This window comes from Petromyzon marinus, chromosome 30, assembly GCF_048934315.1.
Source record: "Petromyzon marinus isolate PM22_M1 ecotype Great Lakes invasive population chromosome 30, UKy_Petmar_22M1.pri1.0, whole genome shotgun sequence".
NCBI lineage: Eukaryota > Metazoa > Chordata > Hyperoartia > Petromyzontiformes > Petromyzontidae > Petromyzon > Petromyzon marinus.
The window spans coordinates 5,013,804-5,039,350 of record NC_133696.1 but is presented as its reverse complement, the minus strand read 5'-3'; the positions used below and the strand labels follow the sequence as shown (position 1 = coordinate 5,039,350).

The following is a 25,547-nucleotide window of genomic DNA, read 5'->3' as shown; positions in this document are numbered from 1 at the left end:
CGCGCATTAGCGGAGCGTTTCAAATCAGAAGTGAATCTTGCAGACGTCTGCTGAGTATTCAAACGCTTTAGATTCATTTGATCAGCAATAGAGGTGCAGAGTTTTGCCACTGAACTTTGCAGTCACCCAATGTCCCACCTTCGATTTAATTTTGGTGCTCTGCATTTATTTGAGGTTCGCAATTATGGTGCCTATGTGTGCTAATGAAGTCACTTTCATTTTAACTAATGAACCACGATTAATATTTTTCTTGCACTCACTGATAGCTCACACGTACACTCTTGAATCTGGAAACTAGTTCCTTTCAAAGTTGACTTTTGAAAACTCTAAAAGGCTAATGAAGTTTACCCACGTTTTTCTCTCTCACTTATGCATTCACATTTGCCATATTAAACGGAACGTTAACGTCAGTCATTCATTTGGTCATTCGTACTATTTCGGGATTAGAATATTTTCACAAGCGAACACATTGATGTCTTGCGAACGACCACAAAATAACTATTTTTTTAATTGACACAAAGTCACTCGTTTTTTTATATTCCGGTATTTTCTTTAAGGAGAGAGAGCGGGGGTGTTACAACCTCCCCCCACACTCACCTACTGCCCCCAACACCACCAGAATTGCAAAATCAAGAAAGTTTGCGGTGTGACGATGAGTCGGTTCCCGTCGCGACACGCACTTGGGCACGTTTCGTGGCCGCGAAGCGCGCGCATCCGCGGGTGGCGTTGCGATCGAGAGGGCAATGACCAAAAATTTCCTTTACCTTCCCATTGGCCGGCGACGCGTGTGGGCGGTGTCTGCCGTGGTGTTTAAAAACCGCCGCACCCCGTGAAGAGAGAGAGAGAATCGCAAAACTTTGTTTTTAGTTCCTCCCCGTCAGCAGCAACGGGCAAGTCAGCCGGTGGGTCGAGTGGTGTGCGGCACGTTATTCGGCATACGTCACTCGCAGTGGGCAAGCCTTCCCCCACCCCACGTGCGACGATTCCTGAACATTCCTAACGCTGCAGAGAGAGAGAGAGAAAAAAAGTTTAAACTATCTTTGTCTTTTACCCCCCCCCACCTCCTCCCTCCGTCTGCTTTAGTTTTCGTTTTTTTTAAAATCTCGTTGGGACGTTAGAGGATTTCAGTGCAGACATGAGAGGTCACGTCAAGGGTGCGATGGGCCCTCTCCTGTGCCTGGCCGTGCTGTCGCTCTGCAAGTCGGTGGTCGACGCCTGCTCCTGCATGATGGGCCACCCGCAGGAGCTGTTCTGTGGCTCCGAAGTCGGTGAGTAAAAGGCACGAGTTGAGACACGGTGACCACGCGGGTGAGTGAACGAGTGAGTGAGTTCGTGAGCAAAAAGGGGTAAGTGAGTGGGGTGAGTGAATTCACGGGTAAGTTGAGTGAGTGAGCTGTTGAGTGAGCAGATAAGTGAGTGATTTACGATGTGATTGAGTGCGTGGGTGGGGTTGCGTGAGTAATTAAGTTGGAAGTGGGTGAGTGCACATCTGTGTGTGGGTGGGTAGCAGTGGTGTGATGCCCAGAAAATTGCTTAATGATCCTGGACCTCGAGTTAAATTCCTGGCCACGAACAACACCAGTGATAATTATATTTTTTTACTTTGCCTGGTCTTCCCCTAGTTTGACTCGGACTAAAATAAGGACTTGCTGCAGTTGTTAGGGACATCAGCATTGAGAGAAACAAATAAATCTGGCCACATCAACCCCCCCCCCCCCCCCGTGCTTTCCACGAGCAGTATTTTCCCAGTGTAAAAGGGCGGCTTCTCAATGTGGAGGATTAGTGCGGGTACTGCTCTACACGTGAGCATCAATATCAGGACGGGACTCACAGCGCCACTTTGAAGTGCAAGGTTTAAACTGCCAGACAAGACCCTACGTGACTGCTCTCCGTCTATGTAAATGTTCTTCAATATAATTGTGCAACATTACAATAATGGAGACAGTCGTAATTTCCATGTGATACATTGCTAGCTTTGGTTAGCAATGTATCACATACAGGCATTATAAAAATGTCCATCGATTTGCCAAATCCCCTGCTGTACCAACATCTCCCCATGCTCTGTTTGGTTCCGGGGGGGGGGCGGGGGGGTTGACCATACTTCACTACAATCGTTGATGCCGGTTGGTCAAGGAGAATCGGTTCAGATATTTTTTTTCTCGCCACTGACATAGCCGTGGCCAGAAATCGAGACTCGGGAAGGTCACCCGCAGGCACTGCGTGCGCACAAAACCAACCGCGCCACCACAATCCAAGATCTTGGTGGCGAAAAATTATCTTTCCAGTTTTTTCTAACTCTGTAAAAAAAAAGGTTTGGTCAATTTGAACGTCCAAATTCTCTCTTTTGCGCCACTGTAAAACAAAGGGCATGAGCTCACGGGAGCCCAGTACAGTTTGCGGCTCGCTGCAAACTCGAGAACGGTTGTACCGACGCCGTCCAAGTTATTTGCAGCAGCAGCAGCAACAACAAAAAGTCACGTCATTGCTTCTCCTGCAGCAGCAGCAGCAGACGCGTGGAGCCTGCTAAAATGAATACATGACCCACGTTTAAAAAGTTTAAACTTTTTTTTGTTGGCGGCGGCAGGGGGGGGGGGTAAGTATAACTCTGAACATTTTATTCCTAAGACCATGCCAACACGCAAACTTTAAACGTGGTATGTGAGATGATCGTTAGCGAGAAGCAGCATGTAATAAGAATGCCGTGTGTGCGGATTATAAATTCAAACGCATTTATACAGCTTGCTCTATCTCTCTCTGCTGCTGCTGCGTGTTGGACCATCGGAGGTTTAAACCACGCCATGAAGCAGATTTGTTGGGCCATTTTTTCGTAGAAAAAAACTGCTCAGTGATGTCATCTTGGGACGAGGCATCAAAAAAAGCTTTCAGAGACAATGTTTGTACTGTGGACAGGCAGCAGCAACAGCATTAATCAGGGTCACAGGGTTCTTAAAAGAAGACAAAAAAAGGACCGGGCCGTTCTCATTGTCCATCAGTGGCGTGTCTAAAGGGTGAGGGGACAAGCGTAACACCCCCCCCCCCCTCCACGGGAAATGGTACGTCCTGCTGACATGTCAAAGCCCTCACAGACCAATGCAAGTGTGAGGACTTAATTGTGGGATGTGCCATTATGCCGAGGGGTGGGGTGTCTCGACACCCGTTAGGTTTTCGCCTCTTTCCCCGGTCAGAGACTCTTTCACCTGCAGCTGCGGCAAGCCCTGTCCTGGTGCTCATTATGTTACCATCTGGCTCGCTAGTTTTCTGAGAAGCGCTTTGGTTACCACCGTCTGTTGCCTTTGATGTTTAAAACGCTGGTTGTCTGCGGGAACCAACAGTGCCTGTGGTAATCAGACGACATCCTTTGAACAAAAAAACGAAATGTCTTTTACGGAGATGAAATACAATAAAGAGGGGAGATAGCAGTTTTTTTTAAAAATTATATTCCAATTGACTTATCCAGGCGAGGCTCGCCTAATCTCGAGACTTGTTGCCAGATGTGAGCACAGCCTACTTGCTGTACTGCCTTACTCCTGGCAGCCACGCAGCCCAGTGGGTTTGGAAGTCTGACGACGTTTCTGTGCGATCCACAAAACGTTTTCCTGCGCGCCACTGGCAGTGCAGGTGTGTGCGAAGACCACACCCAGACTTACAGGTTGTTACGTCTCTTTGGTGTAAGCCGTCTGTCTAGAAGGCACCAAAAACGGACCACGTTTCTCTCATGAAACGTTTCTCATGAAACGTGGTGAGCAGGAACTCTTCTGCAGTGCCCCCTTCGAACCTCTGCGACAATGCGAGGTCGCTTCGATATGCGGCCGCAGCGCACAGTTTGAAACTATATCGCTGCCTAACTCAGCCTTCAAATATAAATCAACACTCGAGCACCAGGCCCGCCTTGGCCTCCTATGGTCAGCGGTCATTCCCTCACCTCAGTTATTTATATACTCACACTGGCTAACTCACCCCAATGCAGCTAGGCTCCTATCGTCTTCAGGTATACACGGGCCCACCGTGCAAGTATAACGATTACATTTACGCGTTAGCTTTATGACAACGTAGGCTTTTTCGCGACCAATATTATTCATGTATATAGAAAAAAAAAATTGGGGTTAAATCGCGTAAGTATAAATGTGTCGTAACCCGCCACCAGCCGACACAGCCAGCGAGGATTGTCACGTAAACAAAATTGTCAAATGATGCTGGATGTCATTACCAGCGAAACGTCGTACTACTCAAATTGTGAATGTTGTGGATTTACTCTCCAACACACCGGTGGGCTGAAGTAGTAAACTAATCGGCGCGTTTTCTTTACGTGACAAACATTACTGGCTGTGTCGGGTGGTGCAGGGTTACGACACAGTTATACTTACGCGATCTAACCCAATAACCTTTACAATGAACGTTAGCTTTTGTTCACGAATATGTTTGTTTTCGAATATCATGGGGTATATTGTATTGAAGTGCACGTGACCTTCGTTGTTGAAATACACACGCATATAATTCTGTAACGTATTTGGTATTTAGGTGACGCACCACTCTATCAAATTGCTCTCTGATTGTGCGGTAAAACCACGGGCAAGTTGTGGGTGTTCATATTCTTTGGGTCTTTCGGTAAAGTCACGTAGATAGGTACAAATTAATAAAAATAATAAATATAAAATAAACCAAAAATTACGATGTTTCGATCACAATACAAGCGGTCGCTATCAGGAGGATGACGATCGCTTGTGTTGTAATAGAAACGTCGTGGTTTTTTGTTGATTTAATGTTTTATTTTTATTAATTTGTACCCATCTACGTGACTTCACCGAAAGACCCAAAGAAAATGACTTCCTGCAGCCACGAAAGCTTTAAGTCAAGATTTAAGTTGTGGGTACTCCTGGGTGGTATGGTGCCCAATGTGTTGTGCTTGAACGCACAGGCTGATGGGTCGGAGAGGAAACTTGAGTACAGGGCACTCATCTCGTGAAGTAGCACCAACACAGCCAACACCGCACACAACAGACTCAGACAAACAGACAGACAGACACACACCACACAGTCGGCACCACACATGATGTACCTCTTAATCCACACACCACACATCGCGCAGGGCCTCACCCACGCACCACACCCTTCACCACACATATCACACAGACCCTAACCCACGCGCCACACCCCCTCTATCACACAACACAGGGCCATCACCGCCTAGCACGTCCTCGATAATTCCACACACCACACCCTGCTCCACACGCCACACAGTCTACACAGTACACCATGGACACAGCGCCTAGCCCCACACCGAATACGCTGCACCGCGCACACCACATCTGACAACGCCACACCCAACGCTACACACCTTACGAACCCCACCACACGCACCTCACAGTACATAGTCCACCACAGAGGACCCCCCCACCGCTCCCGAGCCCCCGAAGCACCTACCCCCCACAAAGATAAAGATCCCCCGTATAGCCTTAACAGACTGTTGGGGCAAGTGTTGTGTTAGCGAGCACCTTTTGAAGGCCGGCACGGCACACGAGGGGGTGGGTGGCCAGCACCACGCCGGACCGCCTTTGTCTCCCCAGTGGCGATGTATACACACCGCACCAGGTACTCATTTGAGGCTGAGTCGACCTAGGGGAGGCCCCAAACCGTTCATAAAATCGCCACTGGCGTTGGCCGTGAGCGGGATTTGAACTCGGGTCTCCGGGTCCGTAGCGCAGCGCGCTAACCACTACACCACCTCTTCCCCCCACACACCCCTCCTCTGTGCCCCACTGCGCTTGCCCAAGAGTCCCGCGGGGAATGTGGTGTACTTTTCTGTCGCTACAATCGCGTAATCAGGGCCAGGTGGCGGCCCCTTTTTCAGCAGCAGCAGCAGCATCATCACTCCCGCGACTCCAGCCCCTCCCATGGCTTCCAACTCCGCCGAGGGCCACCCAAATGTATGCTCATAAATTTTTATCATGTAAATATTCTGAACGGTTTATTTATGATCGGATCGCCCTATAAATGCGGCCAATCTCACTGCATCGTTGGAGCTAAGTAGAGGGAGTTGAGTCTGGTCAGCACTTGGATGGGAGCCAGGCACAGGCTTACCAAGTTTGTCGGTGTGGGAGGCTGTGAGATGTGGCTAGGAGATGGCAGCCCTGGAGTTGTTACCCCTCTCGTGGTGAGTTTTTTCTCCCAGTACAATACTTCGGTTCCTCACCACAAGTTCAAACATTCATTAATGCTATTGGCCATTATGCCCCAGTGGAGGGGACCAGCCTGGAAAAAGAGTCTTGATTATTTTCTTGGTAAATAATTGGCACGTTCATTGTATAGATAGTGATAATTTAGTAGCTGCTATTCTGAAAGATATTCCATGGAGTCAGCCCCTCGTCTCCCTCACTCCAATCTTTTCACTCGACTCCCCTCCCAAGCACTTTCTACTCTCGTGACCAAGCCCCTCGATGTGAGCTGCGCAGTCAACGTTCGCTCAGTGAGAGGTCGCTCATTCTCCTCTGCTGCTCCTATTGGCTGTAAACTCTTTTTCTCCAGCCATCCATACTGTCAACTCCCTAGCCCCTATTCAAGTCCAGGTTCAAGACCGTCCTTATTAAGTTAAAAAAAAATAGATTTGTTTTTACTAGGTAAGGCCCACTGAGCTATGTAGCTCCTTTCCAGAAACGACCTGGCCACAAATTACAGCTTACCGAAGTGGCTTATCACGTGGAAATGTATAGCAACCAAACTAACTCTTAAACGCACGTTTCTAAATATGGAGGTCGAAAACCGGAGGACCCGCAGAAAAATCCATACGACCACCGGGAGAACATGTAAACTCAAAATATACAGGCGTCTGGATCGGGTTCGAACCTACGACCTTCATGTATACCAAGCGAGGTAGTTAACACCTATGTCTGACTGCCTCTTTCTATAATTTAAACACGTACAGCGTCTTGAGATCCGGTCAAATGTAGACACGTGGATAGCATCTCGACCCAGGTTGCATCGTCGCGTTGTCCTGCGTGTGTTCGGTCACTCTTGAGAGTGATGCAGCTGTGCTGGTACAACATGCCCACCTCACCCCATTCCAGGAGTCCCCACAAAGAGGGCTTGAAGAGAGGGGTCTCGTATAGCAGGACCACCCCTCCCCTCCTTCCCGTCGCATATCGTCTGTCAAAAATGCTCACTTAGCCCATTCTTCAGCAGATTTGGCTTAAGGCCAACTTCTAAATCGGATGTGCTGCTGGGCTTAACGGGAGAACTGACGAGCCCGCTGCGAGCCTATAGGTGGTGGTAAAGTCGCAGCCCTGCAATTCGCATGTTTCCCGCCACTGCTGATGAAAGTGTGTCCTCTGTGAGAATATTTTGGCCTACTTTCCAACACTGGCCTCAATGTTTAACACGGAGGCTTTCGCGACCAATATCATCCATAAGAGGTTTTGTTTGGGATTGGATCGCGTACATTTACGCGATCTAAACCCTAACAAAAACCTCTTATGGCCTGGCCTGAATGTCTTGTAAGATGGGGGAGGACCCACACCTTACCCCACCACACGCGACCTGCAGAGCAGTGGTGTGCCCATGTACACCTCTGGGTGGACAGAGGCGGGGAGACGTTTTAGGAAAACTTGCGCCATCGTTTAAACTGCAGTTACCGGGAGATCGAATCGAACCGGTGACCTCTGGATAGCGAGTCCCACTGTGTTAACCCTTACACCACTTAAGCATCCGTACTGCGAAGCATGCTCGCACCTATCCTTCGTTCGCGAAAGAAAAACAAAACAAATTCGGATTTTTTTTTACATTCGGGCGATGCTCGCGGTTGGGTTTTGATTCAGCGCGGCCAGCGGAGGTGTTCAGGGACGGAGCATCCCCGCGTAAAGGAACCCCGACGCTATTAAAGATGCGCTCGTTCACGGCCGCGCGAGAACACGAACGTTGAAGCGGGGGCGAAGGAGGGGTGGACGGGGGGGGGAGGAAATCGGAAAACAAAACAAAACTCCCAGCAGCGAGATAAAAAAAAATCCATCCCCACGAAGAACAATGCTTTCGCACAAGGTTATGCTAATCTGGCGCCGCGCAGGAACGCGCCGCGGCGCGCGTCGCCAAGCGCATGGGGTGGGACGGACGCCCCGTGCCAAATTCGGGAGCTTGCGCTCGCACGCACAAAGCCAGTTCGCGCCGGGCACCGGTGGTGGACGCGGGGGGTTCTGGGCAAAAGGCGCACCCGTAGAAGGCGAACGATGAATTTTATTGGGGAGCGTCGCGTAAAAGGGGGGGGGGGGGGGGGTGGGCCCTCCACCCTCTCTCCTGGGTGGGCCCGTGGGCCCTCCCGTGGGCCCTCCCGTGGGCCCTCCCCGCCCGTGGGCCCTCCCGTTACGCGGAAAGGGGTGTGACGTTAGAACGAGGCACGTTGTTGGCAAAACGCCCAAACGGTTCGCGTATGCAGAGTTGCACGCGCGCGCGTACATCTCTTCGCGTTCTGCAAACAGAGTTAGGTGGACTTGAGGATTGTTGGCAGGCGTAATTGTAAAAGGGGTTTTGGTCGTTGCTGTGAGGGCGGTGCTTTGTTAAATATTTGAATAAAAGTTGCAGCTAACGAGCTTAACTAACGGACTGCATTTTCTAGATTAGTCAAGTGCATGCAGCCTTTAAACATATTCTTCTTGAGCGCCAAAGTATTTTTTTTGCAGTTTTACAATTATAGTACTTTTTTTTTCATAAAAGAAAGTTTGAACCAAATTTTTTATATATATACTCATTCATTTATCATGATTTGCAGAGGGTTTTTTAAATATGCATGGTGCTCATTTGTGCTGCAGCTCATTACACAGTGATTGGGTTTTCATGCTTTGATTATTGAGTCTGTCAACGCTAACGCCATCGAGCGGCCTACAGGAAAGAGCTGTCGAGAAGACGGCACTATTTCTGTAATCGGGGTAACCTCCAAAAGTGAAATTTAGAAATAAAATAATTATACTCTGGTTATCTAACCAAATTTTATGCGACAGGGCCTAAAGCACAGCTTGTGCTTATTGTAATCTAAAGTTCCACATTGGCATTGAAACTGGTTCTCGCCTGTAGTCAGCCTCTGTTTGTAGAGCATCAGGGCTCCCAAATCACCATCATCATTTCTCTTCGGTGGCTAAATCGAGCCCCATCTGGTGAGGCTCTACCACTTGGTAAAAAGCAGGAGTATAACATATCCTCTCTCCCTGAATTCCCGGCAATTTGAAGAATTTTCATCATTCAGGCTCGTGATTCGAGAATCGTTTTTTTTTTAAATCTCCCTTCGGTTATCTTGTTTGTATTGCTTCTTACTTATATTTGGCTCATGGACTAATGGAAAGAACAACGTAGTATTCTCTCCACTAGCCTAAACATAACATTAGTATATCACTTGTATATAAATAATATATGACAAGAGTTTCTCACAAAACACGATTCAATGCAGGCATCACAAGACGGAGAATTGATTTCGTACGTCAAGTCGATATGCCGTCACTCGCCGAGTGACAAGTCCTTTGGACGACCTGGCCGCCGCCATAGGAATGTGGATGTTTCCCACAACCGGCTCATACCCGTCACCAGAGATGGGCACCGGTTGGCGGGAAAGACACACGCACACACACACTGGCTATTCTGACCCCTGCATGCGGAACGAGGATACAAAACAAAAATAACTCCGCCACGCGAATCTTTGCACGCGTGTGCGATTTAAAAAAAAAATCAATAGTCTCGCGAGTGCTGCTCGAACTACTGGCCGACGACCTCAAAGTTCACGGGAAGGGAGGAGGTGGCAGGAAGCGCACCCAATTCTTCAGCGAAGCCGGGATTATAAAGTCTCGGAGAGCGACTCGTTAAGTAGTTTTTTGGGTGGAGATGAATTACACCCTTGGTCTTCGGCCAAGTGTGCGTGTGTGAAATTGCACATTTTAATTAAACCGAAATCGGGCACCGCTGTAGATTGCATTTCTGGGCTGATGCTTTTTATTGCTCGGGTTGAGGAGGCGTTGCTCGTAAATTGCTCCGCTGCTAGAAACTCTTTCGCGACAAGTGAGCGGCGTGATCCGACCCCAGCGGCGCGTACGCGCAACGGCGTGCGAGCGAACGGAACGTCGCGCGGAGGGAACGGGGCGGCGGCGGCGCGCGGGGGGCGGGGGGGGTGTCGGATTAAATTTAGCTGCGTATAAAACGTTGCCTATAATTACGTTTTAATCACCGTATTCCCAAATCTTTCTCGCGACAGGAACACTTTTTTTTCTCTCCAACCCCTGCCAAATAATGAATAAAAGAAATACGCCGCCCTTCTCGCTTGATAGCCAGATTGGAACACCGCAATTTCTCTCGCCCGAAATGGATTTTTTTATTGTGCGGAATTTCTTCCATATAAAGGCACGCTCACTCAGCGATGTTGGCGACGCAATGTGCAAATATGGCCTGGAACTTGCAGCTGGGCAGGCAGGCTCCTTCAGGGCCAGTGGAGAGGGAGAGAGAGAGAGAGTGAGATGGGCGGGGGGAGCGGTGTGGGAAGAGGGACCACCTTGAAAAAACAAAAAACACCGTGGCACCTTCTCGCTGCCAAACGTTGCAGTGCCGATTTTCGACGGGCCTCACGAAAAAAATAATTCGAGCGCACATGGTCACAAGGCTGAGTGAATGGTTCAATAAACACGAGTGCTAGTTTACCCGTTTTATTGCCAACGATTGTTAACGACAATAATGACAATTATTATTTACGTAGGAAGGACTCATTGAGTCTCAAGACTCTGTTTCAGGAGAGTCTTTTTGTAGTACGTTGGGCCAACACCGTGAATGGGAGTTTTGGCTTAATGTGGGAGGAAACTGGAGTAACCTGGAGAAAATAATTATTTGGCTGCTATACATTTCCGCATTATAAGGCACTTCTATGGGTTATCATTTGTGGCTAGGTCACTTCTTAAAAATAGCTATATAGCTCAGTGGGCCTTACCTGGTAAAATGTTTTTTTTTAAATCCACCACGCATATCAGGACGGTGACACTCGGCACTGTCATAATTTAGCCACCTGGCAGCTCCATGCCTACACCACGTGGCAAATCCTGATTATAGAGGAGTGGTGGTTTATGGTTTGAGAGGCGGTGTTGTCTACTGTTGTTTTACTTTATTTTGTTAGCTGAGACAGGTGGAGATTGTTGGGTTCCATCAAAGATCGTGTCATAGTTTAAGTTGCTTAAATGACCACGCCTATCTTATGTACTATTTATATGCCAGCAATGTCTCAGCATATTGGGAAACTGGCTATTTTCAGAGCAGCAGGCTGAGGCAATGGTCCTCTCTGTTGGTTCAACACCTGTTGCTATGAATACTCCCAACATGCATTTAGTTGGTGGGTCCAAACCAGATATATCTGGTTTAGACCACAGATCCAATGACCAGAGGCGATAAGTTAAGTCTGATGGATGAAAACATCTATTTTAATTGTAGATATGCTTATTTATGTTATGTTATTATCCATAACCCTCCTCAACAGTGCAAAGGAGCCACCCATGTTTTAGATGTGTGGCTGTTTTACCAGAACATTTGGCAACCCAAGCGGATTTGTTTCACAAGTCTGACTCTGCTGATGAGACCCAGATAAATAAAAAACAGTTTTACGATTTTCTTGCTTAAGGTGGATAAACTTCAGTGGCACCAATTTATGTTTTTGGCAAATACACGTGCATTATGTGGTGGATTATCACATACGTAACATTTGTTGGCCATATAAAATAAAAATCAGTACGAGTAAACTTTAGCCACCTCAGTTGCTACTGATTTCTGCTTTGGTCCATGGACTTAAAGCCCAATAGCGTTTGAGTACCACTCATAAATAGTGTGCACAAGTGAATCACGCAAGATCCACAATCGTAACGTCACATCATGCATGCATTTTGAGTCCGCATGCAACAGTGGATTGAGTCATAAATAAAATCTATTCTTATGCTGTCGATGCTTGCGTTGAACCATGCAGGTAATAATATATGATTTTACAGGGCTACGCAAATGACACGCTCACATTACATTGAGGCCAATAGAGCGAGAAAAACTGTAGACATTAGAAATTTCGTGAGACTATACAAACGAGATGGTGCAAGTAAGCCAAAATACGATTCGATGTTGGAATCGAATCACAAACCCACGTCGTGACAATTCATTGCATAACTGTGGGGGGGGGGGGGGGGGGGGGTAAAGAGTTAAATCCTTAATTGAGAGTTATGACGAACCAATCGATTTAAACGCTCATGGGATTAAACCGAAAACAACGATTTACATCATTCTTCTTCATCAATATGAGCAAACGTGTAAAACAAGATTTGTGTTTTTTAATAATCTAATTTTACAGGCTGACGCACCGAATTGCATCAATAGCTATACGTTTTAGCAACGTGGGGTTGGAACGATTGTGCTGTGGTGAGCACGTTGCGCCATGAACCTGGCTCAGCCGAGTTCAATCCTCAGCCCCAGCTAACAGGAGTGACGAGCGATATCTGAACCAGTCGAAAGAAGTTCAACATACGTGCATAGAGTCCTAGCCCCCATGCCATTCACCAAACCTACGACAACCAGGTGAAGTTATGGTTAAACAAACTCCCCATGAATCACATCGGTGTATTGCCGAAGGGAGGTCAATAAACGCGGTAAAATGGAAATCGCGTATGTGCCTTGCCATTGTCAATACTAATTTTCATAGTACCACAGCAGACCTACAATCCCTGTTACCATTTGGTAGTAGGTTTAAGTCCAGAACAGTATTCTACCGCTATTATTTAAGATTCCACACACACACACGTGGAGGGGGTTGCCAAAAGATTAAACATTTCAATGCAGGAGAAAAACAAGCTCGCTTCTTGTTGTTGTTGTTGCTGCCAGCAAAGCCCTTTCAAAAGCCAGCAGAGGATCGCAGCGTTCGATGTACGGGGACAATTAGCAACCCATGCGCGCGTTTTACTCTGCAGCCAGTTAATCGGGGAGTAAAATACCTGCCAACTATAGGGTGGATGTCTAGGGGGGGGGGGGGAGCATAAATGGGGATTGGTTACGAGGCCATAAACGGTGAGGGGATAGGCGGTGGGAGAGGGTGAAGTGTCACTTTGCCTGCTGCTCAGTAATTAATGGCGCTGTCAATTAGTCAAAATGGCTGCCATTCCGTCACCTGCCTTGTGGCCGTCAGCCATCGGTCCCCGCAGCTAAGTGATGTGTCGTTGCCGAGCCAACTTTTTTTTTGTCTCAACCCCATTTGTCTCCCTTGCTAACTGGGACTTTTTGGGGTTTCAGTGGGCTCTCACCTGTGCGCGTATGGAACCAATGTTGCTGTTAAGATGTCCCTTCAGATGGCGTTATCCGCCGATGGGTTGTGTAAAAACTATACGTTTTTTGGTGAAGAGAAAAAATGTGGGAAGGAGGCATGATTTATTTTGGTAACCTATTGATACTTATCTTAACAGTCACATTCACGTCGGTGCCCGTTGTTTAAGGCTAGACGAGGACACATTGAGATCCAGTATGGTTTAAAATATACCCTGCAGCTTCTTATCACCGCCAAATGATAGTAACAAAAAATATCCCTCATCCCTTCCGTGCCCCCCTCACCATTTGTATGCCCCCACTATTTGGACTGTCTTGAGATGCAACTTTAGACTCCTTTGTGCATCGAAATTGTGTAAACTGCACTTGGCCTGGCATGAATTTCAGGATGAAAGTGGACTCCCATGAGCAGTTAGAAGATGTTGTCAGACTGGAGAGTAATGGGGAGCTTCCAAATACAGCTCAGACACGATTCGGAAGCTAGATCAGGACCTTGATCTCATCATCTGGAGCTCTTCCATGATCACTCTCCATTTTCCCCATACCTCAATTAATACACAGCCATGATCAATTAGGAAATGATGATATCAACAGGAAGTGCTGAGATCACAGGAAGTTGCTTGTCCACCCGTAGTCACAAAGCAATACAAAATTTGGTTGTGTTGTCTTGATCTTCTCTCTCTGTCGTATGCATTTAAAATCAACGGATTGAGTTGATAACTGTACGCCGAGTTTGAGGAAAGCCATTCAATGGTGTCTGGGATTGCCGAATGAATTTGGTGTTGAATTATTACGCTCTTTCTTTCACGATACATTCTCGAATGCAGATGAAGGAAGGCAGCGGAAAGTTTGTAACGTTTTGCCATCTCCATCTCTCGCCCCCTGTCTCTGTCCCTCTACCGCTTGCAGTCATTCGGGCTAAAGTGGTCGGTGAGAAGATACTGGGAGGAGATGGAAACGAAGGTGGACATGATCCCTTCTCCACGATCCAGTACGAAGTGAAGCAAGTGAAGGTGAGGTGGACGCAGACGCTTAACTAAACTCTGTTTTATTGAACCAGGTAAGGCCCACTGAGCTATATAGCTGTTTTCAGAAGCGACCTGGCCACAAATGATAGCCAAATACTCGAAACAGCATTTTGTTTCTAAATGTGGAGGGGAAAACAGGAGGACCCGGGGAAAAACCCAAGTGACCACGGGGCGACAGCCATGCAAACTCTAAATATACAACAGGCTTCAGGGTCGGGATTGAACCCACGACCTCCTGTATACCAGGCGAGGTAGTTAACATCTCGGTATGTACAATGGTTGCCACCACATACGGCGATCAGTCTCCGTTTATACCATTTGCCGACCCGCCGCCGCCGCCGCGGCCACCACCACCACGGTGTCATTGCCAAATCTGAATTATTGATGTGCGGCTCCGTATTTTTAGCCTAACTTTAATGGAGGTCCCCAGAGGCTTGGGGCTTGCAGGCTTTCAATGATAGTAAAAACAAAAAAAGCAGGATTACAAATGGATATATCAAACTCTGTGATTGCAAGTATAATAACGAGCTAAAGAGATTTGAGGGTTTTTTTTTAAGTCAAATAAAATAAGACCGTAAGTGACAATTTTATTCAGGGTTAAAACAAAATGAGCACGTTCATTCAGACTAAAGTGGCACCTGTAGTGGAAACGTATTTAAAGGTACGCGTAGAGAAATAAAACGACGAGCACCGCATGCAACAATCCATAGATGCATCGATTAAAACCGAGTTTTACGTGTGTAGTGGGTTCCCAGGACACGGAGACGGCAGAGTAGAGGCAGCACTATTTATTGAACAAGGGGTCACACTGGAAGGGGTAGCGGCCCCTTCACCCGTATCCACTCGGGGATAACCCCAGGCTATCTAGCCTAAGCCCTAGGCTCCCGATTCCTCTGACTATAGGCGCTAGAGGAGGCTATCTGATCTGGCCCTGGTCAGACACAGGTCTCGGCACCCCACCCACCAGACCGGCCCTTAAAAGGACTCCGGCTCTGGGGCTTTGGGGCCGCACCGCCGGCTTGCCGTGCCAGCCCTGAAAAGGACAGCGGTCACTGGAGTCCCAGGGTCTATCCTAGCCGGCCTTCCTTCTTCACTGGCTTTTCATTCTTGGCCCCAAAACACTGCCCCGAGCTCTCTGGCTCCCCGCCCTTTATACCCATACCCCACTGAGGGTGGAGCCATAGCGGACGTGGTTGTAGCCACCAAGGTGTGGTTGTGCCTCACCTTCCCACACCGTGTGTTTCTTCCCCATAGCACCCCTACACGTGCATGACATGTGCATCGATTCGTGTATGTTCAACTTGATTATTTACGGTTGATGCAAATTGTTCGCTAATTATAAACAACTCATACAACTCATACCTGTCAACCCCTTATTAGTCCCCTACCTTATTACAGACCAATTCAGACCTTATTGGTCACCCCGTGTCCTTATAAATCTCAACGTTCATCCTACAAAGTCCCTTCACAAGGGAGAAACACAAACAAATAGACATTATTTTTTTGCCCCTATTGAAACGGCTGTACGCCGTATGGACCTGACAACTCAATTTCCCTGTACAAGAATACGGGTTAAACCTTCTGAGTTTCAAGCTCTTGAGGTCGGGTGCAAAAATATAAACGGAGAAACATCTTAAAGCGACGACGCGCAACAGAAACATCCTGGGATAAACCAGCAAATCTTCCTGAAAAAAAACCCCACCGTATTACAACGCTGTGAGCAAAAATCCCAGTGTGCTGCAAGTCACACAGGTATGGCAACTGATGACTCTTGGCTACTGGAGTAAACGTCAGAGAACAAACGAGGCGAACGGTACAAATGCCACAGCGCAGTTTGAACTGATTAGATGGATGTAACAAGACAGCAGCAGCAACAGAACACACCAGACAGGACAAACAACACAAGCGAGGAAAAAAAAAAGTAGATGGTGATTTCTAAAATAGAATTGTGACTCCAAATATTGACACTTCGTCGAATAACGAGCGTGGTGAACTTCTCGCGTGGTCCCTTAAATACATATAGACCGACTAAAACACGATGCACATTCATTGCTACATTTGCTCTGCATTTGGATACTTGCACAAATAATGTTGAGACAGATTTCGCCCGCGATTGTGCAATATGTGCTGTGATATTAGTAGAGTAGCCCCAGGGCCGGATGAAGCTAGTGCGGGGCCTGTAACATATGTTTTAAAGTGGTCCCAAATAAAAAAAAAACCCCACAAATATTAAAACACAGATTTTTGAACTTGCATAGTAAAGTAATTGTATTTTTTTCAATTGCTATACAGCCAGATAATACGACAAATCGCTAGCCTTAAACACCCAGCCGTTCGTAGAAAAAATTAAGGTAGTATAATACTATAGTAATAGAGCAAGTGCAGAATCACTGAACCGGAATTGACAGCTTGAAAGCATTTAGCGCTGGGCCCTTGAAGGTGCGAGGCACGTAGCATATGGAGCTACTTTTGCTACGAGGGTAATCCGGCACTGAGTAGCCCACGTGCAATGTAGAGCCTGCAAACTAGCAGCTTGTGAGGTGGCCAGGTGATGGCATTATTGAGTGTTATCCCCTCGTAAACACGGCGAGTCTTCTCCAGAATCTCCAGTTTCTTTTCGCGTGAAGCCAAACTCTTCAGAATGGCATTGAACAAAACATCCTAGGGTTTAGATGCCTCATAAATAGGAGTCTGGACTCATATTTACGACGAATACGGTAATATCAATGGTTGCCAGCACACACACGTGTGTATTGATAAGTTTTTGTCTCAGATTGCTGCTCCGGAGACCCATCGGCTAATGGATTATAAGCAATATTTTATTTTTTATGTGAAGAGACACGTGGATTCATGTTCAAGTAATTTATTATCCGACTGCTTTTTATTTCAATAACATTGATTTTTGTGCTGATGGGCCCCATCACTTAATTGGATGGCTCTTGCCTACAACATCTTTCAACCACAGCAGTGTATATTTAGACCCAGACTCTGCTGATGAGACCCAGCAGGACAAAACCAATAACAGGTTGTTTTGCTTAAACAGAAGAAATTGTGTTGGACAACGATATCTGGATGGCCAATAGGCTGGTGGATTACAAAAAGCACTCAAATTTAATGTGGAGAGATGGGCTAAAGTCTAATCTTGATTTGAAGCTTCCTTGACTGCAGGAATCCATAGTCTTTGGTTCTTTCGGTAAAGTCACGTAGGTATAAATAAAATAAATCACGACGTTTCGGGCGCAACACATGCGTCCGAAACGTCGTGATTTATTTTATTTTATACCTACGTAACTTTACCGAAAGAACCAAAGAGTATGGACTGAAGTCTATTTAATAGTAAACATCCTGGGCTTGCAATGTAGAGGTCACTGGTTTCCAGCAGTATAAATAGGGAACACCACAGTTAGTCAATCGCCAGGTTACGTGCGGTGAGGCAAAGCGTGGCTACTCCCACCTCTCCCAAGACGTCTGGCCAGCTAAGGAAGAGGAGACCAAATGCTCTCTGTAGAGATGTTCTGCAGAGCTCCCTCGAATGGGGAGGCCTTTCCTCCAGCGGTGCTGTGAGCAAGCAATTCAATGGCTGCCCAATTACCGCTTTACCTATCGTCAACGCACCTTCGACCAGCATGGTTGGCTACGTACGGTGCGAAAGAAGGTTTATTCGAAACAGAAGTTAATATGCGAAGGATAAAAAAGAAGGGAGTCAATTAAGCGGGAGTCACAAGACGTCTGGAGCACCCTGTGCTCACCGGTTTCAACTAGGAGGTGCAAGAAATCCCTGAAAAGACGGGAGAGCCGCTGTCTGCCACTAATTACCCAACACGTGCGAAGTTTCAAATCCTGCCGTGGTGACCACAGAGAAGGCAGTAATTCCAGAACCGGTTGTGGGTACTCGAGGGTATTCATTACAGCCCTCCGCCCATCTGTACTGCATTACGCAAGCGGAAAGCAATACAGACCCATCATTAAGCAGCAGCCTCATAGGCTGATGGGATTAAGGGGTATGAGCGAGCACCAATTAAGGATGGCATGACGCACAGATAAAGCGGTGTGTGGTGTATGCGCTATCCTGGCAACCAGGGTGTGTACACCAATTAAAAAATGAAAATGTTAACCTGGTCTGGGCTTTATTTAGGTAGGCTCAGCCTGAAATCGTGGAATTAATGCCCCCCCCCTACTGTACTACCGCTTTGTCTCTCATTGCAATTGCGAGCATCCATTTCTCCACGCTTCCTTGCGCACTTTTCCGTTTTAACGTCAGTTTCTTCGTCAACGCCCATCGACTCCCGCACCCCCGATCAGCACGGTCGGCGACGTACGGCGCGAAAGAACTTCAACATGCACACATACGTCCTTCGTGTCTGATACGTACGCCACGGCAAGCCAAAAGATTAATAATAATAATAAAAACTTTCTTCCGCGCAAAACACACCAAAAAAAACGCGCAGACGCGTCGCGTTTAACCCGGCTACGTCCGCGTTTCGCCGCGTGTCGCCTGTCCGCGCGACCCTGCAGATGTTCCGCGGGTTCGACAAGATGTCCGAGGTCAAGTACGTCTACACGCCGCTGCACGACAGCCTGTGCGGTGTGCGGCTGCAGGTCAACAACGTCCAGTATGTGCTGGGAGGTGAGTGCTCGTTTGTCGCGCATAACGAACCCAAACGCACCCCCCCCCCCCCCATTTGATCGATCGCGCCAGAAACGGCGGCGGCGGCGCGGGCCGATTTAGATTTTGGGGGTCCCTGGGGTAGAGACGTTTCACCGGCAGTGTCATGAGCGAGCAATCGAAGGGCTGGGTGCGTACACAGCCACGGTGGACGTCGTTGTCAATGGGAACTCTCTCTCTCTTTTGGTTTTGTTGACGTATGATCAGCAATACTACGACCATAATAGCGATGGTATGTACGTATGTTGAACTTCTTTCGCACCGTTACGTAGCCAACCGTGCAAATCGGAAGTGCGGGGGAAGGACAACACACTAAACGCACGACAAATTGTTCTAAAGAAATTAATTTTCAATCGCGATTATGTAAAAGTACAAAGCCCCAACGGCTTCATAATAAGAGAGACTTTTAGGGACATATTGTGATCGTAAATTACTGTACATATAAAAAAAATATAAGAAATTATTGTTGGCTGCCCATTGAATGTATAAATTCCCAGTGATGTGAACAGAGAGACATGGACAAGAGATGCAGAGATATAGACGCAGTACATGATATAACAAATGCAGACTAAAAATCGAGGTAGGTCGTGAGATGGCAGAAGAGTGACGCCGACAAGATACATGTAGACTAAGAGGGATTAATTGGCTCCTTTTCACACGAACTGCCAAGTTATGTTTATTGGGATTTCATTTTCAGCTGATATTTGATGCACCCCCATTCCGTACATGAATCCCGGGGGGGGGGGGGGGGGGGCTTTTGCTCTACTTGGGGCCTTGGTTTGCTTCATGCCCCGCCCCCACCCCCCCGCCCCCCCTACACCCCCCACACCCCGACCCCCCACCACTGCCACAGACCATCCTGACACTCACCTCACAGGCCGTACGTCAAACCCAACTGAAGTACCAGTTACCTCGAAATTAAACGGTATGAAGACGGCAGCCCCGGTTCAGAGATAATGAATGTGGTGTATTAATTACGTTGCTTAGCGTTCTCAATTGACGATGTAATTAAAGGAACCCCCAATTAAATTACTAACCATTAATTAATGGTGCAACATCTGGCCTTTGCAGGCATTGCTTTAGAAATTATCAGCATGAACTAAGTTCAATGCTACTCTGCCAATATAAACATATTCTGAATTACATTAAAAAAAATAACATCACACAACTGCAAAGGGTACAGTAACATAATTATAATAATAACGTTACATGGAACCTCTGCTCAATAAGAATAATGTTGCTTATCCACGATATCCTCACTAAGTTTCGCTAAGGCCCTGCGTTGGGATGTTTGGCATATTTGAGTACCCAGAGCCAAGGGTGTAACACTCCCAAGACCCGTACAGATAGATTCCACGACGCAATTCAACAGGGATCTTTAGAGCCTCTAAATGTGACCCTGTCTCAAGATACTCTACAGAAATAAAGCGTATTTATCTTGTCGAGTAATCAGTCATAGGTAGAGGTAATAAATGAATGTCTTGATCCTGCACTTGTATAGAGACAGGGAGACAACAGTACAGGTGGCTGGAGGAAGAGACTTCCAGACTACGTGGGGCAGCTTACAGCTCCAGCCTGTGACGCCTGGTATTCCCAAGCAGCCTGCTATCCAAGCACTAACCCAGCTCAAATCTGCCATAGCTCGGAAGATCCGACGAAACCGGCGGCAATTCCGGGTGAATTTGACCGTTGGGACGAGTCGACGTCCCCTTCGATGACGTGGTGGTGGTGCGCGTGCCGCTCACAGGCTCCATCAGGGACGGGAAGCTGCACATCGGGCTCTGCGGCCTCATCATGACGTGGGATGCCCTCACGCTGTCGCAGAAGAAGAGCCTCAACCACAGATACCAGATGGGATGCGACTGCAGGGTGAGGTCGCTCGTGTGTGTGCGCACGTGTGCGCTTTAAAAAAAAAAAGCAACGCTTTTCAACTAAAGCCGAAAGCGTTTGTCTGTTTGCTCTGTCTGTCCAAAACATCGGGAGGGCACGATGACTCTGGTGAAGATGATCCAATTATGATCCAACCTTTAGTATATGTAACCATGTCGCTATTAGGGACATACCCTCTTGAAAATTGGCCCAATTAATCAACGGATTTCCCAAAACTTGCATATACCAACCACAGCAAAAAAGGGGACTAATGCAAATTCGCAATAGTGTTTTGCCCCGACAGCCGCTTACGGTTGGACAGCGTTACACAATGCATGTGTAAGCGTGTGTTTTGTCCCTGACGTTATTTTGATTTATCTTCACGTCCGCGGGAAACCCGGCAGCGGCCTGCCGAGCTGACCTTTAGGGCAGCGATAGAGCCCTGACCTCCTGGCTGGCCGCGGGCGGAGCTTTTTTGTTTTACGGTCGGAATCTCCCGACGAAAACAAAAGGCGCGCGGGGGTCGAAGGGACGTGAATTATTAAACGGGCGACACGGTGACGTCATGCCCCCCCCCTCCCCCATCGGTGGTGGGGGGGGGGGACGCCTTCACTCGCTCACGTCGCTATCGATCCCCTGCGGTTCTCGCTGTGCTCCATTAGGCCCAAACAGTGTTTTCAAGAAACCTTCCTGCATCATCGTCATCATCAACGTTATTATGCATGAGAGACATGACGAGTCAAGAGAGAGCAAATGGCTTTAGGGCATTCTGAAATGTTGGTCGCGGTGTAGCGGTTGTATTTGGAGGGGGTGGGCGAGGGAGTGCAGCTACTTACGTAAAATAAATAAAAAACGTGCTGCCCCTTTTTGTCTGCTGCCCCCGTATCGATTTAAGATGCCCTGGAGATTATATCGTGACCTTTGTCCTTCCAAAAATCAAACCCGTCCTCGTCGCTGCACCTTGGTGGGAATTTCTGAACGCAACACTCGTGGCTTACGAGGGTGTTCGTTCCTGCTGAGGCCGCACGGAGGTCACGCTGTTGTCTGATGGAGGGAACTCCATGGAGCAATTGTTGACACATTGCGATTATTCCATTAAAGTGCACACTTTTGTGGTACTTGAAAGTGGAATAACCTAAGGTTATCATTGTGAGCCACATAAACCGATACCATGAACTGTCACTGTATATCAGTATTGCCAACAAATAATCTATACAATAACAAACGCAAGCTTTCTGAAGTGACTGCACCATCGTTTATTTTCTCTTGCAGGCTCTACCTACTTTCTATTGGCTTTAGCATTACACGCTTGTAAAATGTACCCACAAAACAGAGTTATATAGATTGAGTTCAGCAACCCTGCAAAATCCCCAGATACTAATGTCATTGAAAGTTAAGTTATTCATTTTTAGAGCAGTGCAGCAAGATCACCTGTTTTACGGTGCTTTTATGCTCCCACATATATTCTTCCTGCCTTCAACCAAACCCAAACTGACCAGTGTTGGCAAAGCAAGGTCAAATACCCCGGCATGTCATGGGGAGTCCCTCATCTCGTAGTGGATTTAAAAAAAATGTTTCTTACAAAATGATCTTTAATTTTTTTTTATCTGAAACAACCCCCCCCCCCCCCCCAAAAAAAAATCTGAATCCAAAACTCATCCCTTCCCGTGTTATGCGCACCTTGTGCACGTGCGCGCGTGTGCAGATCAAGAACTGCAACAGCCTGCCGTGCGCTGTGACGGACGAGAGCGAGTGCCTGTGGACCGACTGGCTCATCGAGCGCAAGATGACGGGCCACCAGGCCAAACACTACTCGTGCATCAAGCGCAAGGATGGCTCGTGCACCTGGTACCGTGGGGGGCCACCTCCCGAAAAGGACTTCCACAACGCCGTGGAACCCTGATCTGGCTCGCCACGTTCGTTCGTTACGTTCAATGTTTGTTTGGTTTCGTCTTAAAAAATGAAAAGGCGCATCTATTTTGTATTTTATTTTTTTAGCCCCTTCTTAACAGCCAGACCTTTTAATTTGACATGTATTGATTCTCTAATGAGTTTGTATAGAACATTGCTGTTCTCTTTTTGCATCGAACAGGGCCGCATAGTGTTAGACGGGAGCGCTCTTGCCAATTACATCTGGTAACCTATCAGCATTTGTTTAACGATCCTAGCTCTGCTAATGAGACCCAGAAGGTCGAAACTGGTCCAAGGTTTGCTTGCTTACACGAATGCTGCCGGATAATGTCGAGCTAGGAAAGCTGAACGGCCGATGGACTAAAATATATATTTTTTACATGTGAAGACACAAAGGAGAGGTCTGTTGAAACGTGCTTGTATCTGTCTGTCGCTGTTGTCCCTTGCTGTCGCTCACTGTCCATTGCAAATGCCCCCCCCCCCCCCCCACTGTCTCCCCACCAACATGTGTGGGTTCATTAAACGAGTGGGGAAATGACACAGAAAGTGGTGTCGAGTGATTTGAGAGGGCACTTCCGTTTGGCTCGGTTAAAACCCCAAGGTCGCCGTGACCATTAGTTGCATCGGGGGGGCTCCTGAAGAGTAATAATAGTCTTATCTATGAAGTGTTTTTTTGTTGTAAATAATTTATTTTAGATATATTCTCGTAGGCCCCACTATCAATATATAACTGAAATATTATTTTGTTGTAGCACGGATGGGAAATATATATATTTTTGGAGCGTGTGCGTTTTTTCGTTGTTATTTTTTCATTTTTTTTTTACTTCGGACAATCTCGTAGATGTGCTCGGAAGTGCAGAAGGGGGATGAACAAAACTCCAGGCCATATTGGCGGCGGTAAAATTTCTGGGTTCGCTTTCAGCTCGGGCAAATGAAAAAAAACAAACATCCCGCTGTGTTATAAGCACATGGCCTGGGGCTGCCAATCCCTTGTGGACACCGTCACCGTGCCCTGCTGCTCACAGAATGAAAGGAGGCCTAAAACACCTCGTTCAGCCAATTAAAGGACTCCGTTGTACAGTTTGTTTAGTTTGCTGTGTTCAGTGTCTCTTAACGTGAAATGATGCAAGAAAATTTAATATTCTTAGGAGGAAGAAAAAAAAACTTACACAATACTCGTATGTTATGTTTTCTTATTGTTTCATTTTGGACCAGCGAGCCTTGATGTGCTCCTATTAGGATGCTTGAGAGAATGTGGTCCTTTTTTTGGTGACGTGAAATCTAAAAAACGGGACCTCAAGGGTGCACCCACACATATGTAATGGCATTTGTATAACATTATATGGCCGAATATAACTTTTAAAGATCAGAATGTTTCGTGGACAATGTATTCTTTTGCTGAGATCCATTCATGCCATATTATTCGTTTCTTTGGTTATTTTTTATTCATGGTGGGGGGGGGGGGACTTCTTTTGGAGCTGGTAAATTTGTCACTGCACTGCATGGACAACCCATTACTCTGCTTTTATGGGAATTATAGCATATATTCAGCTTAAAGTCTCAGCAGGAATGGTCTTTTATGTGGTTTGTAACTTTTTGTAATGTTTAATGCTGCTGGACTTCATCGTTAAACACATTTGACAAATATCGTTGTGGTTCTTTTTTATTTTTTTTTATAATGCAGCGCAGTACTAGACCTTGCCTATGACCAAATCACCCATCACCCAGACATCAGACGCTAAGCACAATTGAGCCTGGATAGTGCTCGGATGGGTGACCATCACCACAATCACCACCACCACCACCACCACGCACAAACGACATGTGTAGTAGGGATGTTGGGCAGGACAGAGCTGTCCAGCAAAATCCATTGTTGTCGTGCACTCCTCCCTAACCTTCACCAACCAGCACTGACCAGTGTGGTGCAGTATGGTCAGATATCCCCTCGTGGCCCACAAGGTGTGCGAAGACCCTTGGCCAGCAGTGGCTGACAAATGGGATGTGCATGCACCAGACACTCCACTTTCTCCTCGCTCGCTTCCAGCCATACCAGCACGTCATTTATCGTAACGACGCAGGGAGTCGGGGGTCGGTTGCATAAATATACTTAAGCACATGATTCCCTTAGCTCCTATTTAAATCCGTGACAAGGGAGAAGATCACTTAAGATGTTCCATGCAATTGGCCAGAGGCCCTGATCTATCCAAGGTCCAGTAATTCCATTAAGTTATCCAGATGTCCAGCTTAGGTTGATGACCCAAGATCCTTTGAAATAAGAAAGGTATTTTTGTGTTTCTCGATAAAGATGAAAACAAGTTTGCATAAATAAAGTTATGGTTAGAAATGATAGGCCTAAACGTGTTTTTAGAGCCCTAGTATTGTCGCTGGCAATATACAAATGATGGTCAAACCCCATGTGACCTCAAGTCAGCCTATCACAGAGCCAAGGGGTTAAAGTACCAAAGTGTACCATTTTTGTATACATTATACAATATCAACTTGTAAAACAAAATGAAACATTCACAGTTAATGCTTCGTTATTATTCCAATATCTTTAAAAGTATTTAATGGAGTCAAATACCAGTATGCCCGAGTCATGAGGGGGAATGCTCACATTCATCCCTGACAATACTTCCTGAAGCATGAACACAGAATGTACAACCGTGTAACTGTAACTTGTTCTACAAATGTTCATCGTTTATAATAAACCAATGCTCTTATTAAGCATATGTTACTTCATCAAAAAATATATTAACACTATTTTAATTATTTCCTTG

The 25,547-nt window shown here is 46.9% G+C and overlaps 2 protein-coding genes across 2 annotated transcripts in view; one reads left to right on the top strand and one right to left on the bottom strand.

The window, feature by feature from the left end:
- Positions 1–25,547, bottom strand: part of LOC116947499 (synapsin-2-like) — a 146,224-nt gene that overhangs the window by 60,459 nt on the left and 60,218 nt on the right. The window lies entirely within an intron of this gene.
- Positions 819–23,556, top strand: LOC116947500 (metalloproteinase inhibitor 3-like). Its single transcript, XM_032963316.2, has 6 exons — positions 819–902; positions 1,084–1,268; positions 14,206–14,309; positions 18,840–18,951; positions 20,738–20,859; positions 22,565–23,556. The coding sequence occupies exons 2-6, from the start codon at positions 1,136–1,138 to the stop codon at positions 22,760–22,762; spliced, it is 669 nt and encodes a 222-aa protein (XP_032819207.1). The 5' UTR covers positions 819–902; positions 1,084–1,135; the 3' UTR covers positions 22,763–23,556.

Excerpts from the sequence above, each read along its gene's own strand:
- LOC116947500 (XM_032963316.2), top strand. The coding sequence starts at position 1,136 with ATGAGAGGTCACGTCAAGGGTGCGATGGGCCCTCTCCTGTGCCTGGCC. Across the intron at positions 14,310-18,839 it reads ACGAAGTGAAGCAAGTGAAG|ATGTTCCGCGGGTTCGACAA; the intron begins GTGAGGTGGACG and ends GCGACCCTGCAG. Across the intron at positions 20,860-22,564 it reads AGATGGGATGCGACTGCAGG|ATCAAGAACTGCAACAGCCT; the intron begins GTGAGGTCGCTC and ends GCGCGTGTGCAG.